The 17,438-nt window shown below is 40.5% G+C and overlaps 1 protein-coding gene across 1 annotated transcript; it reads right to left on the bottom strand.

The window, feature by feature from the left end:
• Positions 1-4,205: 4,205 nt before the first annotated feature.
• On the bottom strand, positions 4,206-16,953 carry cUnh11orf24 (chromosome Un C11orf24 homolog). Its single transcript, XM_083917147.1, has 3 exons — positions 16,848-16,953; positions 13,018-13,329; positions 4,206-11,643 (listed from the first exon to the last, which is right to left on the bottom strand). The coding sequence occupies exons 2-3, from the start codon at positions 13,175-13,177 to the stop codon at positions 10,658-10,660; spliced, it is 1,146 nt and encodes a 381-aa protein (XP_083773273.1). The 5' UTR covers positions 13,178-13,329; positions 16,848-16,953; the 3' UTR covers positions 4,206-10,657.
• Between the last annotated feature and the right edge of the window lie 485 nt (positions 16,954-17,438).

Here is a 17,438-nt window from a genome sequence, read left to right as displayed (position 1 = left end):
CAAACGGTCTACATGGATTCAAACCTTTACCTCATGAAGAGTCCCCCTGTCTGAGGCCAAACGGTCTACATGGATTCTCTGGGCATGCAGATGTTCTCCAGAAGTGGATCAAGAACATATTAACAGAGAGGACTTTGTTCCCAACAGCAACAGCGTGCTAAGTTTTGGTTAACAAGCAGTCAATTGTTTTGTGCACAAGTGTGGACCCGAAATCTAAAGTTGCATTGTGCCAGTGAAAGTGATACAGACTCGGTCAGGATACGACAGGTGTGTCATTAAACTTATTGCAAGTTGTTGTATCATCCCAAGGGTCTTGTAAATATGTTTTGAAGGTTGAAAAACGACATGGTGTTGCTTTAAAGTCCTGGTGAATATGACCTTAAATGTTTAAGTATTCAACTCCTTTCACAAAGTCACAACTGTCATTAGGGTCTGAGCCCCCCTGAGGTTCTGATCCTAGGATCACCCCTACCTGCAATCTTTGAAAGATTTTTAGTATTTATAATGAATGAGACAACCACACCTAGCAGCAACTGTTAGGAGTTTGCACTCTCAGGTGCACAGTCTGATGTTGACACAACAGTTATTTCACAGTCGATTCACTGGAAATCTGCCAAACCTCCATTTCACTCCAACAGTAACTGGATGGAAAATGTTATGGCACATTTCAAGAAAGTCTGAAATAAACGACAACTAGAGTTTTTTAAAGCATCCTACTCTTTTTTATCTGTGTTGACTTGAAATGTGAGTCTATTCAAAATACTGTACTCTAAATGATGCATCAGAGTACACAGGCTGAAAGGCTGCATGTTTGCGTGGCTGTGAACTGCACGGGATGGCTGAGAAACGTGTTTACTGTGTGTGTGGTGTTTAGTCTGCGTGTGGCTCGCCCTGTTTGGACTCCCATGCACCCTGACTGATTTGTTGCTGTGTGTGTTGTCTTTGTTGTGGGTGTGTTGGCAAAGTTATGGCGGATGACTAAGATGAAAAGCACTCGCTGATGCTCTGGAAAACACATCAGCGTCGAAGTGAAGCATTGCAAGCCTTGCATGGCTGCAACATGCCGCGAGACACATGGAAACTGTATTACCGAGGGATTCGAATCATTTCAGTGGTTGCTTCAGTTCAGCAGATGGGAAGATCTTTCAGCTGTGTTTGTATTCCTGTAGTGGTTGTTTTGTAACCTTCCATATACATTCAGACCATAAAAAAAGGAACAATGACGAGGACTTGCACCTTAGTTTTAAAAGCGAACAGTCAAAATGAAAGCTGCAGAGCCTGAAGCATCCTTACCTTTAGTTCCTAAAATGTGTCAAGAATCTGCCAAAGATCCTGGATCCTACACTTCCCATCATGCAACTTGATAGCATCTTTCATTAAATCCTCCCTACCTGGTTGTTTCACCTACCTGTTGTTAAGTTTGGGCTTTTTCACACCTATAGTTTGTTTGTTTATTCCAAATGAGATGATGTGTTTTACCGCCGGTTTTGGTTTCTTCCAAAATCCAAGCGAACCAAAACGTATCACTAACAAACACATTCTAGTGTCTGTTTCCAAATGTTTGACCACAGAGATGCAAGTGACAGTGAGCTCGCTGTCTTTAAACTTGCGGAGTGCACCTGGTAGTTGGGTCCGATCCGCAGACTGTATAAAAAAATGGATGTAGCCTCGATGTCGAGATCCGTTCTCTCCACTTGATCCAGTCGTACTCGCCTACGGGAGTCGCCATCTTGTCAGACTTTGACTCCGCCTCATTTCCTCTTACCAAAAAAGGGCATGTATGTGACGTTGGGGGGGAGGGAGAGTCATCCATCTGGCTGACGTTTACCTCCGAGGAGAAGTGAGGACCAGAGGCTAGCTGTCAGTCAAGAGGCCACGCCCCTAATTATTCATAAACTTTAACATCCAATAAAATAAAAACTAACCTGGTACGGCCTGTTTAACATGGGGGTCAATGAGAAACTGCTCTATTATCCAAACTGCAGTTTTTGTCACTTCCTTATTGGATCAACCAGGAAGTCGCTGTGGTGGGGGCTTGGTCCGATCACGTTCACACCACAAACCGCACCATACTGCGCACCAGAGTTCGTTTGTGACCTGAACTAGACCACCTCACGGTCCGAGTATGGTTGCTGTGTTCACACCTGCCCAAACGAAACTTGAATCTGGTGTGGTTCACACAAGTTCCCTGGATATCTATTCAACTTACACGCACGGATAAAAAAGGTTTGTGGTCGGCTCGGGTCCAAAACTGTGTGGCTTAGGTTCAGTTTGGGCTTAGAAATATTCAGGTTCATGTTGGGTCAGGCCTGATCTTTTGGGGGGCCGATCACAGCTCGCTCTGTGGTTTGATTCCACTGAACTAAACATAGCTGGTGTGAAAACGCCCTTACTCTTTATGAAAAATCATTTATTTGCCTTCTTAATAAACTAACATACAGTATATCAGTGTGGTGAATGCCTCATGAAAGTGTTGTCAAATTGACATTATTCTTGTGTGTTTAAGGGAGTTTCCTTGTAAACCAATGAAAGCTGTGTTCACATTGAGTGTTTCTCACCAGAACACATTCCCTTCCTGATAAAACATTTGTAGAGCAGATTTTAAAAAATAATCCAGTTTACATCCACGTTACCAAGCTTGCAGTCTTCTCCTCGACCCAACACGCTTTTGTTTCCAGGAACTTTTCTGTATTTTGTTTTCCACTGCAGATAGTACCCTCAATTAGTAGGCGGGACTCTAAGCTGATTGTCATAGTGAAACTGCAGTGACATCATCGTTTCGCTGGATCAGCAATAAAACATACAGGATGTACTTCATCACATCGCTGTGACTCTGGCTGCCAAATTTAAATTACTTTTGCTATTGCCAGCAGCTTGCCTTTTCTTAAAATGACGGGTTTGTGCAGGACGTCCATGTTGTGCTTGTGACAATTCTCTCTGACCAAGTGGTCTGCATTGTTTTAACCCTTTGCACTCAAAGCAATTAAAATGGTCTGCCAGTGCCTACATTGTCATTTTTTCTTATTGTGACGTAATTTATCAGAGTATCTCTGAATACTTCATATTCCTGTACAACCTGAGCTCAAAGGTTATGTAAGTCATTAAACCATTACAATGGATAAAAGTATTGAAAATACAAAAATGGGGCATTGTATTTTTCATAGAATCTTACAAAATAAACACACAAAACACATTGATCCAAAAGGTTTCTTAATGTAGAGACATGAACAAAATATTTCTCAACTTTAAAAAAGAAGTTATTTAAACTATGTACACTTTGTAGTTTTTTAAAATATGCTCATTTATATAAGCAGTCTGTTTTTAAAGGGTTAACACCTTCTAGTATCATCTCAGCTTTGGAACATCGACCAAGGTGGTACCAAAAACAGTGCCAGGGACTATCCACAACTTTAGCCAATGGAAAATCAAACAAGAGCGAGTCAAGCCGTACCTGCAGTAGAAATGTGGGATTTCACAACAATAAATACAGACAAGGTGGTCCAACTGGAGAAAATATTATGTTTCACTGAAATTATTAGAATCCAGCGGCTAAAACATTACCGCATGCTTGTGAAAAATGGTTGATTTGTAGGGGGCGGACGAATGCTTCCAAAAAATAAAAAGGTACGGCCATTTTAGAATCCACAAAGAGCGTTTTTAATCTGCAACAGGTATTGGAACAATCACTGAGATAGGTTTGGGGGAAAAAAAACACCTCTCCTGCCAAACCTTCTGCAGGAACCACTGTTAAACACGCATGTGAATTTTATTAGCGTGCATTTTGCCATCTGATTAACAAGAACGGCTTAGAGAAACACACCAATAAAAATATTTCACCTTTTTACAAATATACGGTAGAAGCCAAGCCGAACTTGTGCATCCCCAACGAGAAGGTGGAGCTGTGAGAAACCTGATGTACAGATCGAACCGCTGGCTCTCTGAGGGGCCCCATCCGCCCAAACTGAGCCTCTAGCTACACCTGACCCCCGCCCAGCACCGCAGCTTTGATCAGCGAGCGCTCCCCTCATGTACAGCGATATTACACTGTAAGTGCACTACAGCTCGCAGCTATGAATTAAACACAAGATTAGACATCATGGATTGACTCAGACACCAGCAAGATCAATTTGGTTCTTTTTTATTATTTATTCTCTGCAAGTAAAAATATCTTTTTAAAGTGCATTCGTACAATGTTGAGTTGGCACAGGCCAGGTGTCTTCTCCCGTCATTTCTCGACATTCTGCACATCAGTTATTGCAAACACAAATCCGCCCTTGAAGGCAGTCCGCCGGCGTTGTTTACAGGACCTTGAACAGCTCACTTTAGAATTATTGACATCAGAAACTCTAAATCACAGTTAGAAATCCCATCAAATCTTGGAAATGTTTCACTGACGCACACAGACATCAGTGTGAACTACATTCTAATTGTCAGTACAACAATTGCGGTCATCACTGTAGACCTCAAGTCAATCATACAGAAGAGGAACTTAACATTTGTTGGCATGATCGCTGCATCGGTGTTTGTGATCTCAGGATAAATGCATGAGTGCACTAAACAGAGTGCTAATTATCTCTACATATTAGACACAAGGCAGTGATCACCCAACGTCTGAATCTAATGACTATGGGGCTATGCCCACATCATGACATAATTATTTTGGAAAGAGAATTTGTCTGAGATTATTTGAAATAGTCAGTGATCGTGAACAAATTAAACCAAAGTATGGAAGCTGAGAGTGGTACAATTATTTTTAGCTGTTACTGACAAGGTTTTGTATTAACAAGTTAGTTATTTTGTCTGAAGATAACATGATAAATGTCTTGGGTTTTTTTTCAGAACACCTGACATAAAGACGCCTTTTTCTCAAAGTAACAAAAAGGTAAAGTCAAATGTCAAATTCTCTTGAGAAAAGAAAAGCTTGTTTCCTTCACGTAACTGGATAAAGACCTTGTTGTTTGTTCTTGATAACAGGAGAATCATCAAATTTTAATTTACAGTAATTATTGCAAACTAAGCCGCTCTCTGCTTCCGTACCGATGGCCTCTAATGCTCCTGTAAACAAATTTAAATGTTCCCTGCATTTCTAAAACAAACAGTGTTGTACAAGATTTTCTTTTCTAAAAAAAACATGTACGACATGACATCAACTTTAAAGATATGGAAACTTAACACAAAATTGTCAGGTCCAACACAAAAAAAAGATAAGGGAGAACCAGAAGGAGAAGAACGGACATTTGACTTGTTCAAGAGAAAATGGTTATTGTTGTTATGGTAACGACACCTCAGTGGGGCCGTGAAGTGTCACACTCCCTAGTTTGAGAACTCTGTTTTTGAGCAGCAGACGGTGTACAAAAGACTGCATCCTTCGTACCACTCCACTGCCACAAGTCAGTTCATAGATAAGTTCGCAGATTCACAGTTCTTGGCAATGGCACATAAAATGGCCGCCATCCTGCTATGTTGATTTGAATGGGAATGTCCGTTCTACTTCTATAGTTCAAACCTAACCCAAATACTCTATAGCACAAACATTTATTTTGTTGTGTGAGCTTTCAGGTCCTCTCATACATCGTCATTTCATGTCGAGTGCACTTGATGTTGTCCTTCCATCAGTCACATATTGATAATGGCTTTATGTTTCCCTTGGCTTTATCATACAATAATGTGCTTCAGTGATTATTTGGCGATGGTCCATCAACAATGAACCCCTCAGAAGAAGAAAACTGATACAAACGGGTCAAGAAAAGAGAAAAGGCAACAGATATTCAGACTGTAGCATGGATACTACTACACTGCAAAACCATTGAGAACGACGTCCGTCCATAATCCTTAATATCATGTGGTCCACAACTGTAACAGATACTAGTGTGTGTTCATCACTTTTTCAAATCCAAACACAATCTATCTGTGCATTTTTTGACCTCCATAGGTCTGAAGTGTGACTCGTAATTCTAGCAACATTTACGTTTATTTCATTATGAGAGATCCCATAACAATGATAACACAAAAGGATAATTATGAGGAAACTAAGTCACAAAATATAATATGGAAGTCATAATTAAGAGTTTTGTCTTTGCTGAATGCAATGTTTTCTGGAATGATGAGTCTTCAAAATGTATTAAAATGAACTGATGAAATATAAAACGCATTCAACTATCCCGTAACACCCTTTCAACGTACCATTTCTGGATCCAAGCTGGTCCAAGCCTCGTATTTCTACAATGCTGCAGTGCCATGTTGCCCGTTGTTTGAATAGAGATTTTTTTTAAAAAGGTGTCTCACACACAAAAAAGTGACCGTAAAGGTTCACAGGTTTGGCTGTTTGTTTTGTTCAACCGAGCGCTTGGACCCAGAAACAGTATTTTGAAAGGGTGTTACGTCACACGTAAAAGTCCCGTAATGAAGAAACTGTTAAGGACAAAATATAACCCACAAGTTGGCAATGAGAAGAAATAGTGGAGTGGATTAATAGAAATACAAAATAGACAAGCATTCAAAACTACATTCACCGTGAGCAAAAAGTAGAAAAAAATGTATAGAAATAAACTGTTCCCATGAAAAAACATTATACACTGAAACCCAGCTGAAATGTCATCGGCATTAATGAAAGCTAACGGAATGAAAGTGAAATCATAAGACTTTGAAATGTAAAAGAAACATTTGGGAAATGGCCCCATTTGGGGTTAAGCAGTGAGAGGAGAAGATCTGGATGAGTTCCAGCAGATGTACAGATACCTCCAGTAAGAGATGAGCCCCGCTTTAGCAGGGGAGGTGCTAGCCCGTCACAGCTAGGCCCTGCCGCCAGACTTTGTGCCAAGATATTAGCACATGTGTGTCTCAGTGTGGAGACACTACAGGCAAAGATATCATGCACTGGTTGATTTGGAGATTTGGGGATATTTTGCTTCCTTATGTCTTCTTTCAGACGGAAAGAAAACATCCAAAATATTTTATTTTACTACACTTTGTTTGAATCTGTAGATTCTCCTCAATCTAATTCAGCATTAGAGAATTCCTCATTTTAATATTTAAAGAAAAATCTCACAAAAATGATTTATGAGTCATAAAATGAGATATCCAAAAGTCCCTCTGTAATAACCTTCGACTCTTTAGCCCTATTCGGACAGGATTAGTTTTACTTGGGGTAACAGGGGTTTCAGTCTCGCCCGAATGCGCCATGCCAGTAATTATTCCAGAGAATGTGCCCAACCAGGGCTTATGTCAACAAAATGAAACACGAACTTTGAACCAATGTTTACATGTTGTTCAGGATATGTGTGCAAATTAGCACATTTTTACAATGCCTTATTTGCATATCTAAACATACAATTTCAGGAAACTTGTTATACAAAAATATTTGTCTTAATGTCACTTAACTGTGGAAGTTCAAAGGTGATAACTATTAGTTAAATATGTTGACCCTGTAGTGAGAGATGATTTTTTAAATTGTATTTTTAAAAAACAATTTAAACAAATTTTAGACAACAGGAAATAAGTGTCTCAAGCTACTCTTGAACCAGAGGAAAAAATGGTTTACGTTCAGTGATTGAAACCCTTAAGCAGCCACGATGCTCCAATAAAAGATATTTATTCTTCTTTTGACTTTTTTATAAATCGATAGCTGATTTCTGTGAGCATGTAAATGATCAACTTAGTATTTTCTCATGTGTTGTAACTGTGGGGGTTTAAAGCAAACAAACCAATTTCCCAAAGCATCTCAATGTGTAAAGTGTTGGAATGAAGAGATGTTTCAACAAACCAAAACAACAACAACAACAAAGAAATGATACACAAAAGGGTCTACATGCATCACCACCTTCAGTAAAATTTCACGGGATCAATAATCTCCAGACTTCACTGTTCAGAACAGCTTGTAATTCAGTGGAAAGGTCATGTAAGATTATTTCCCCCAGTCCCCAATCCTAGCTAGTGCTGCTATGTGTGTTGTGTGTGCAACCACACAATCAGGATGAGTATACAGGATGAGTATACGCGCAGCTGCTTTTGTAACGGGCAGCAATGAGTCCTTACATCTGTTTTGCATTATGTCGCATCTTTGAAATCATTGATCACCTTCCTGAATGGTATGTCATTATAATAACCAGGATTGATTTGATTCATTCTCAGTGTAAATTGAAGGAGGCTTGTTTGTTTTGCTGCGTCAGTCTGACCTTCTTCTTTAACGCCGTCACGAGCAAAGCAGCTGCCATCCAAACACACAGGCTGAGTGAACAGAGTCTCAGCTGCCCAGAGCATGCACACGGCGTAAAACACTGAGCGACACGTGAACGGGCTGACGAGAAAACGAAAAGTCATTACGTTGATGACTTGACTAGGATGACACGGTGGTCCCTCTCTTGCTTACCGACTAAACCAGAGACTCACAGTATACACTTTGGCCCTGACGCACCAGGCCACATCTGGGGAAACTTAATGCAGCGCGATGGAAATATTCAGCTGGCAGGAGTACCTGTGCAATAACCTAATGTCTTTCTGAGAAAACTCTTCTACCTCTGTGGAATCGAGTGAAGTTTTTCAACACGCCTCTTTACTTTTGATTGAAGTATGGAAGAGGATGGTTCAAGGCCAGCTCTCCGTGCTGTAGAGTCACTCAGGTCAGATCTTTTTCACAGTGCACTCCTGCTACTGTCCCATCAGTAGTGGTGAATCAAACGTCGGGCGGCTACATTCAAAAGGATTATTCAGTTGTAATACATGTAGTACAACTTGCATCTTACTTTTGTAGCCATCAGTTATAATTACACTTTACCTACCTAATTGCATTCAGAGAGGTTGTATAGAGATTATCTAGACAACATTATAAGTCATCATAAGTGTACACACCTGAAATGTTGGTAATAATCTCTTATTTGTTGACAGCCACAGGCAAAAACAGGTTGTTCTCACATTAAAGTTTTTGTTTACCAAGTGTTGCTTCTCTGTGCACCTTGGAAGTAAGTGAAATGACTATTTCCTATAGAAATGATGGCCAAAAGTACAAGAGTAACACTCAAGTTATCAATGTGAATTATCCTGACGATGTCCCAAAGTTCAATGTTGCTATTATTAACCTGAAACAGAACTAACTGAACTATAAAGACTTGTACATTGTGATCCAATCTAACAGCTCTGCCACAAAGATATTAATATCCAGTTTTGATCATCACCGTCAGAGAGGCATTCATTTAACCGTATGTTTAATACTGAGGCTGTAGTTTGCAGTGATGTGGAACTGAATTATTTTGAGGTGTTCCTAATATTCTGGCCACCCCGCTTACATACATATTATATTACAAACACCTGTCAATATAATGTACCACCACTCACTATGAACTCAATAATAAACAGAACCTAAAAATATTACGCCTCTGACGGTGTCAACAAAAACTGAAATATGAGCTTCGTAAATGTAGAATTTGGATTGCATTACATTGTACAGGTGTACCTAATGAAGTGGTCAGTGAGTGCAATAGAGTTGAAATCAATTTCACCATGCTAAAAAGGATAAATTCCCATATGGATGATGAAAACAATTCAATGGAAGATGCTCAGGTTGATGCTGAAAAATAATTAACTGTATGCATTACAGCAGACAAGTATTGAAAAGTCCAAAACTAAATCACAAGTTAGCCTTTGTTAGTTTTTAAGTACAACACAATATGATAGCACACTCATGATACAATACGACTGAAAACTGGTGATATTGAATAATTTCCCAGCCCAGCTGATGTGTTGTTTTGCACATCCAGTACTGTGATACTGTACTGTAAGTGTGAATGGTTTATGATTTGCAGTGTGATGTGTTTTAGACTTCCTAACTGACGCTGGTTGAGGTTCACTGAGAAATTTGTATTTTTTGTAATTAGCCTTCATGGTCTTTTTTTCCAGGTGGATGAAGGTCAGTCTCATATATAATATTCACAAATATGCTTTGGTCTTTAATGGAGCTGTCACTTTATATTCCAAATTCAAACATTTGTTCAAACGTGGGAATGTTTGCATTAAGCTTCAAATTAACTAGAATGACTTGGTGTTCAAACTGTTGTTGTTTTTTTTTATTGAAATGTGACAGCCCTAGTCCTTAATGAGCACTAGACTTCTGTGTGACTACATTCATCTGCAAAAGGTACAATACCCCAAACAATTCGACAGACATTTTTTCAGCCCGACGTTACTGACAAAGAAAAAAATATAAATCACCTTAGAAGCATCCCGATTGGTCCAGCCACCATGGAACCAACTACAGCTGGCCTGACCAGCAGAGTGGATGAGATTCTTGTCGTTGGCCAAACGCAAAGCCCGACAGAGGGCATTGCCCGTACGCATAGGACTGGAGTTTCATCTGGCTAACCTCCATTTATGTTTCTCAACATTAGGCCAAATTCTTGACATCCATCCATCAAAGAAAGAGCAGCAGGAAAGAACAAAGCGTTTAGTGGAACAGTTATGATAGAAACAGATCAGTGACTGCTTTAGAGTGAGTTCAGTGGGCTGTTTAGTCCCTTCCTTCTCTCCCCCAGATCTGTCTAACAGCGTCACTGGCTCACCTTGAGAGCCCACAGCACTGTTATCATCCACTCCATCCTCCATTCTCCAGTCTCTGACTCCAAACACAACAACAACCTCCAGGCGTTGTGCGTGGCCTCTTCCTCCCTCACACCCCAGAGTCTGTGTACATGCCGTTGATCAGGTAGTCCACCTGGGTGTAGTCTTTCCTCCGGTAGCTCTCGTAGGCCTGTGTGACAAACACAGCCACCGTGACCAAGAAGAAGAGCAGGCCGAAGAGCAGGACGGCCAGTAAAGACGCCGTATCCACCAGCTGCCTGGTCAGAGCACCTCCTGCTACATCTACCATGGCGACTTTTGTTCCTGAGGAACCATGCTCATTGCGACTGGCTGGGGTACTGGTACTGCTGACAGTTATGGAAGTAGGACCAATTGGGGGCCTCCCAGTACTTGGGGAATTTGGCTGCTGCGTGGCAGCTGGTGATGGCGGTGACATCTTTGTACCTGTGGTTGTAGGAATAGTAACGGTTGTGTTAGTTCCTGTAAGTGTGCTTGTAGCATTTACAGTCGTTGCAGGGCCTGGTGCAGCGGCTGTAGATGTTGTTGGGGTTGTTGTTGATGTGGTTGTTTCTGGTGCCGTAGACGTTTGCTTTATTGTTGTTGTAGTAGTAGTAGTAGTAGACACTGATGTTGTGGACGGTGTTGTTGTTGTGGGCCTTGTTGTTCTTGTAGTAGACGGTAGTGTTGCTGTGGGCCTTGTTGTTGTAAAAGATGGTGGTGGTGTTGTAGACATTTGTGTTGTTGTTCTTGTAGTAGACGTTGGTGGTGTTGTGGTTGTAGAAGTTGTGTATACAACAGGTTTTGTAGTTGTGGATGTAACAGTAGCAGTGCTGGTGATGGGCGAGCGTGTGGTGGTAGAAGGAAGAATGGCTGGTGGAGCTGTGGAGGGATGGTCTCCTCCTGTAGATTGGTTGAGTGCGGTTGCGAAGGCTACAGAGTCATTTAATGTGTGTTTATCAGAGGTGTGGCTTCTGGATGAAGATGAGTCGGGGATACCCTGGTCCTCCTGTTCGCCTTTTGAGTGCTTATTCAGTTGTAGATCTGTTGCGTTTTGACTGACACCACCGTTATCACCTGGGGAATGAACAATACCATGAATCATTAAGCTTAAAATATTGGGAAAAAAACGTCAATTAATTGTTAAACAATTGTTTGGTGTGCCCATCCAGAATGGGCCATTTGCTTGGCTCCTGGTATTGCTGCTAGCAGTGTTGTCTGGGGTATGCCTGTTCTCAGTGTGTGACCAGAATGCGCGTCTGTTCGGAGCAGGTCGATTGTTTGGCCGCCCAAAGCATCAGATGAACGGTTCTCATAGATACACATACACACTGACAGAGATTCCTTCCTTTATATGTAGATGATGCTGCTACAGCACCACCTATAGGTATATTGGACATTTTTTCAGAGATAAATAAATAAATAAATATATGGTCATAGGATTGTTTCTGAGACTCCCCTGGGTCCCGAGCAACACACCTGCCAAGTGTGAAGTAGATAGCAGCAGCAGTAAACATCAAACACGCAGCAGCATGAGACAAACCAGGCTTACACCACAGCCACATATGTATCTATTATTGCACATGTACTCGTGGCCTCAGTATTTCATGGTGTTTAAAGTCCTGACAGGAATCAGAAGGCGCTGAAAGTCACTGTGCATTTGTTTTGTTTGTTTGTTTGGTCAGGGTCTGCTCAAAGATCAGTTGGAGGGATGGATAATTCATTGGTACAACAACTATTGGTACAAAAATAACTTTTGGTTTGAACTGCCCCTTTTATGTACAGTTGCATGCCGTACGTATACAAGTGGTATATACTACTTCTTCATAACACAATCCACATAGAAATGGTCTATTTTTCATTCATCATGTCATCGCTTAAATTTTCCCTCTAAAAATCGGCATCAGTCCCAAAAATCCTGTATCGGTCGAGCCCTAAAAATCACTCTGAGCATTATTCCTCTTGTGTTGGTACCGACCAACCTTACTGGATTATGGAGACAATTTCTAATTACGGTTAGTCTCACATCAACTCCTCTGTGAGTGATACCTTCCCTACAATCTTTTCAGGAACACTGTAGACTTACAAAGAATGTGTAAACAGCCTGTAGTTTAGCACAAACTATGGTCAGCTTGGCACAAATCCTAACTAACCACTCTTTCAACATAATCCACTGTTCATACAAATGCTCAGTATGTTGTAAACACTCAAATCTTTGTCAGAATATGGCTCTGTAAAACATTTTGGCAACATCATTGTTAGCTACTTGTCTGCTTCAGTACATTGAACGAAAATGTTAGAAATGCACAAAAAAAGGAGGGACAGTCTTATAAATACAACTTAAATACTGAAAATATCTCCCCACTTTTAATTCTGAATAAAGGAGCAGTTCAACTTTGCATAGCAGAACTATTTACATATTTATTTACATTGTGTGTGGCTTATACTCACATTGGGTGGTGCAATTAGCTTGTGTTGTGTGGAGCTGCTTTAGGGGCTCCGAGGCATCCTTTTCAGACACTGTGTAGGAGCCGTCGATAAGGAGCAACAGCAGGCAGAAGAGGTGAAGACACACCGATGAACGCTGGGGCATCGTGGGGTGTGGGGACATGGTGGGCCGGGGGTTATTGACATAGACACGCACACACACATACACTTACCCTAAAGCAACACACTTACATAGACTTACAGTGAATTTCCACACACACACACATACACACAGCGGAGGCAGTTGAGGAAGTGAAGGCAGCATTCACTCTGGACCTGCACAAAACATAAACACAAACAGCCATTAGACATGTGGAAGAGATACTATTATATTTGAGGTTTCTCGTTTCCAAGCAGTTAATTGGCCCCAGTACATTTCAGTGTGTTATGAAAATCGACTTGCAGAGAGTTAGGTTAGTTATTAATGCACTGGAAAAATCTTGTGCTCAGAAATGCGGCCGTGGAACAGCAACCTTTAAAAGAGGTTCAGTCTGGGGTTTTTAACACAAGATCTCCCACAACTTTCTGACTTCATTGCTCCGTCTGAGAAATTCAGCCACATACCCATTCATTCCTAATGAAGACAACACATATAATATAATCGCAAACTTTTTTTTCTTTTTTTTTAACTCTGTAATTTCCCAAAAAAAGCTGGTGACTGTAGTTTTTACCAAATGTTATTCAAACAGTAGGAAATAGTGCATTTGTTGGGGACTATTTTCAGCGGTGGATTAATCCAAGTTTGGTGCTCTTGCAGTGAGTATTAGGGATACCAAAGTGAGGGAATTATCCCACCAGTTAATAAACTCATGACAACGCCAGTGTGGCCAATTACACCAGACATTTTACAAAGAAATCCATAGATTGTGTTCAAATCAAAATACTGACAAATAGATGACACCAAATCCTCTGCCGTCCTCTTGTCGGTCAACTCCCCTTTTTCTCATCACGCACTAAGCGAAATCTGTCTCATGCCACTGTGCTGTGACTTTGTTAGGATGGCACACACCCTGTCCTAAATGTAAAAACGACTGCCAAATAACGTCAGAAATGTAAGCAGCACTGCTGTAAGGTCTGTATGGTGATGCCAGTGAAGATGGGGAACAACATTGACACTGACATCGAATGACTGAAAGGCTACTCAAATGTATGATGACGCTTGAAATTTCCCAGACCATAATGGGTATATATCGATTGCTAAGACATTTAATTTAAAATGTATTGATTCAAATTATTCATTTGTTAAAAAATGTATTAAAATGAATTTCAATGAATGGATAATGTCCATATGATTTATATTTTTTATCATAGAATTGAATCTCAGTAGAAGTATTCGGGCATCTGACACTAATTAATAACCGGTGGCAAGTGTCTTTCCTGACAGGGGCCCAGCACGGCATTAAGGAAGGGCAGTGTAGTTTCTGTGATATCATAAACATGTGATGTGTTGTGTGATGTGTGAACAAAATCACAAAATTGAGACTTTTAAAAAGGAGTAACACAGATACATAGGGCCCTACATTAAGTCCTAAAAGCTGACTGGAGATTTGAAACTATAACTACATCTAAGTTTCAATCAGCAATGCTGTTCATTTTAGTTAAATCTAAATTGTACTGGAGGCTATAGGGCTTTTGCTAAACTCCTCTGCATTATCCAGTCTAAAGTTACATATTTGCATTCCGTCTTTTAATATAAAATGTAATCAAAGCTTCGAGCAGAGATGAGAATAGTTCAAGGCTTTCCCCGGGGGAGAAAAAGCAGCACCACGAACAAAATGTGACGACTGACTGCCACCTAGTGTCTGAACAATGCAAGTCTCAGTTAGTGCAGCAGAGCCAGACATCAGCGGTCATTTGATGCAAAATCTCTAAAGCCTTTTGAACATGATTTCAGAATTATGGAGGAGCTTCTTATATGCTAATGAAGACTGCAAATGAGAATGCAGTTTAGCAATAACACTTTCACATCTCACTTTTAGATGCAGTAGTTGGAACAAGATTAAGCAACAAGTGATTGTGATGTAATAAGTGTAAAAACCTTTTTTGTTGTTAAGTTCTTCAGAGGATTGTATTTCTACTTTTGGTTAAACATGGCAGCATGTTTCACACATTTCACAGCCCTTAATCCTTTTAAAAGTAACACGTCAGTCTTTCTGAATACAGATGTGGTTGTTGGCCCGCCGTTGCTCAACCGACAGTGGGCACAACATGAAAACTTAACCAGATGTAAAAATAAAGTGTCTATAACATATCAGAGTTTATTTAAGGACAGAAAAATTACCTGATTTGCATATTTATTCAGTTTAGACCAAAGTATAGAAATTGTGGAGAAGATTCTCAGTTTTCCGTTAATCAGAGAACTATATTATGTGATATATATATCATTAAGAAGACATACGAGTCATAGGAGTGTGGTCACAAGGGAGGACATAATAACAAAACAAAATGAACAGCAAAAAACACCTGCACAGGCCCAGGGTCAAGTTTGAGGGTCTCCTGGATGGTTGTTCATCAAACCACGTTCCAACACCGATTGATTTCTGTACTGGCATCAGCCTGGCCACCCCTGTGAAAATGCCCCGGCTCTGCCTCTGTCTAAGGTTTATTGTAGGGCTGGTTTTACAATTATGGGCCGATAGCCAATGCAGGGTTTTTTTTACTGCTAATTTTGTCTTGTTTTTTAGTTATTAAGCGCCCCCTTTTGTTCCAGGGAAACTAATAAATCTTCATTATGACAAAAAAGCTTAACTGTTGAAGTTATTCAGCCTGAAACACTATTTTTTAAAAGCACTTCTTCAAAAGCCTTTCTAACATTTGAACACAACATTTAGCCAGCGTGAAAACATTTTTCACGCTATTTACCTTGCTGATGACAGTCAACAAGGTAAATATGGACCGATACCAACGTTTAACATGGGAAAACTGAATCTGAGGAATGGTTGAACAGAGTAAGAAAGATGAGATCAGAGAGACAGAATGGAGAAGGATGAAGACCCACAGATGAACCAAGTTCCTGCAACAAACCCATCTGAACCTACTTTGCTTTCTGTGTATCAGTTCAACGGTAGTAAAATGGCAGGGACACTAGTTTCCAAGTCTGCATTGAATGTGAAAGCCCTGCCATTCACCGGGGGGGCGAAGACGTTAAGGAAGAGGACTACTTTCATTCAGCTCCAGCGCAACGTTTCACAGCGACCTGCCCTAAAGGTACACAGGAAACAGGCAAAGGTCGCTACACATGCCTACGTGGAGGAAACACACAAAGCACGCGCCACACACACACACACACACAAACACACACACACACACACTAGCTGTTTAACGTCTCCGCCACTGAACTGAACACGAGTTTAACAGCCATTTAAATACCAACCTACCAGTGCATTGTGTTATTTTAACATTCAAGTATTCAAATACACTGAGACTCAAAGACAGAGAGCCCTGTGTGGACATTCTGATAAGCTAACAGTTTATTACCAATAGTTCAGATAGGTGACACCAAAGTTTAGCTCATATCCCGCCACTGCTAACACGGTTACAGGAACCAACACCTTAACAACTTAAATAGTTAAGATAACGGCTTGGTTTGTCAAGTGAGTGAAATGTAACCGATACCCTGGTCAGTAAACAGGGTGTAATGAACGTTAAATCATGAGAAAGATATCTCCCTTAACAGATAACCCAGTGAATGTCCAAATTGTAGCCTAGCTAATGCTAACAAGTAATTTACACGGTGGTCGTTTAATGCGACCGCTAGCATGCTAACTACATTAAATGAGAGTTGGGAGACTCACCGGCGATATGTTGTGATTGATTTAATGCACACAAGCAGTACAGAGCATCTTGGCACAGACGGGTACCTGAACACAACACTTCCTGTATGCAGGAGGCAGGCTTCTTCTTCTACAGCTCTATTTGTGGCAGCGTAGACTCAGCACGCACGCGTTTCTGCCCTCTGCAGTTCACACCAAACCAACACAACATCTTACAAAGAGAGCTGCAAATGCAAACTTTTATTGAGAGCAACGTCACTCAAATAAGGAAAGAACACCTATTGTATGTCTTGTTGATGATCTAAAGTGTCCTGTTATGCCAGAATTCTTCCAATATATTTACTCTACTATTCAAGATGAGCCATAAAGTGACCACTTCCTCTCAGGTATCGTTTTAGTTGTTTGTCTTTATCAGTTAAATTACACCGTAGTTAGAAATAGCAGTAGCAATAGTAGTAGTATCACACTATTATTATCTTGTTGATTGTTAATTTATTAGAATTCATTTAGTTACTTCATCCTCTAACAGGTGGTTCACGTGTCTCATCACAACACAATTAAAAATATTTAATTCATCACACATGTAATTCATAAAGGTTGTAAATTAGGCAA

Source organism: Echiichthys vipera (genome assembly GCF_963691815.1).
Source record: "Echiichthys vipera genome assembly, chromosome: 7".
NCBI classification, from domain to species: domain Eukaryota; kingdom Metazoa; phylum Chordata; class Actinopteri; order Perciformes; family Trachinidae; genus Echiichthys; species Echiichthys vipera.
This window is presented reverse-complemented; position numbering and strand designations above follow the sequence as displayed.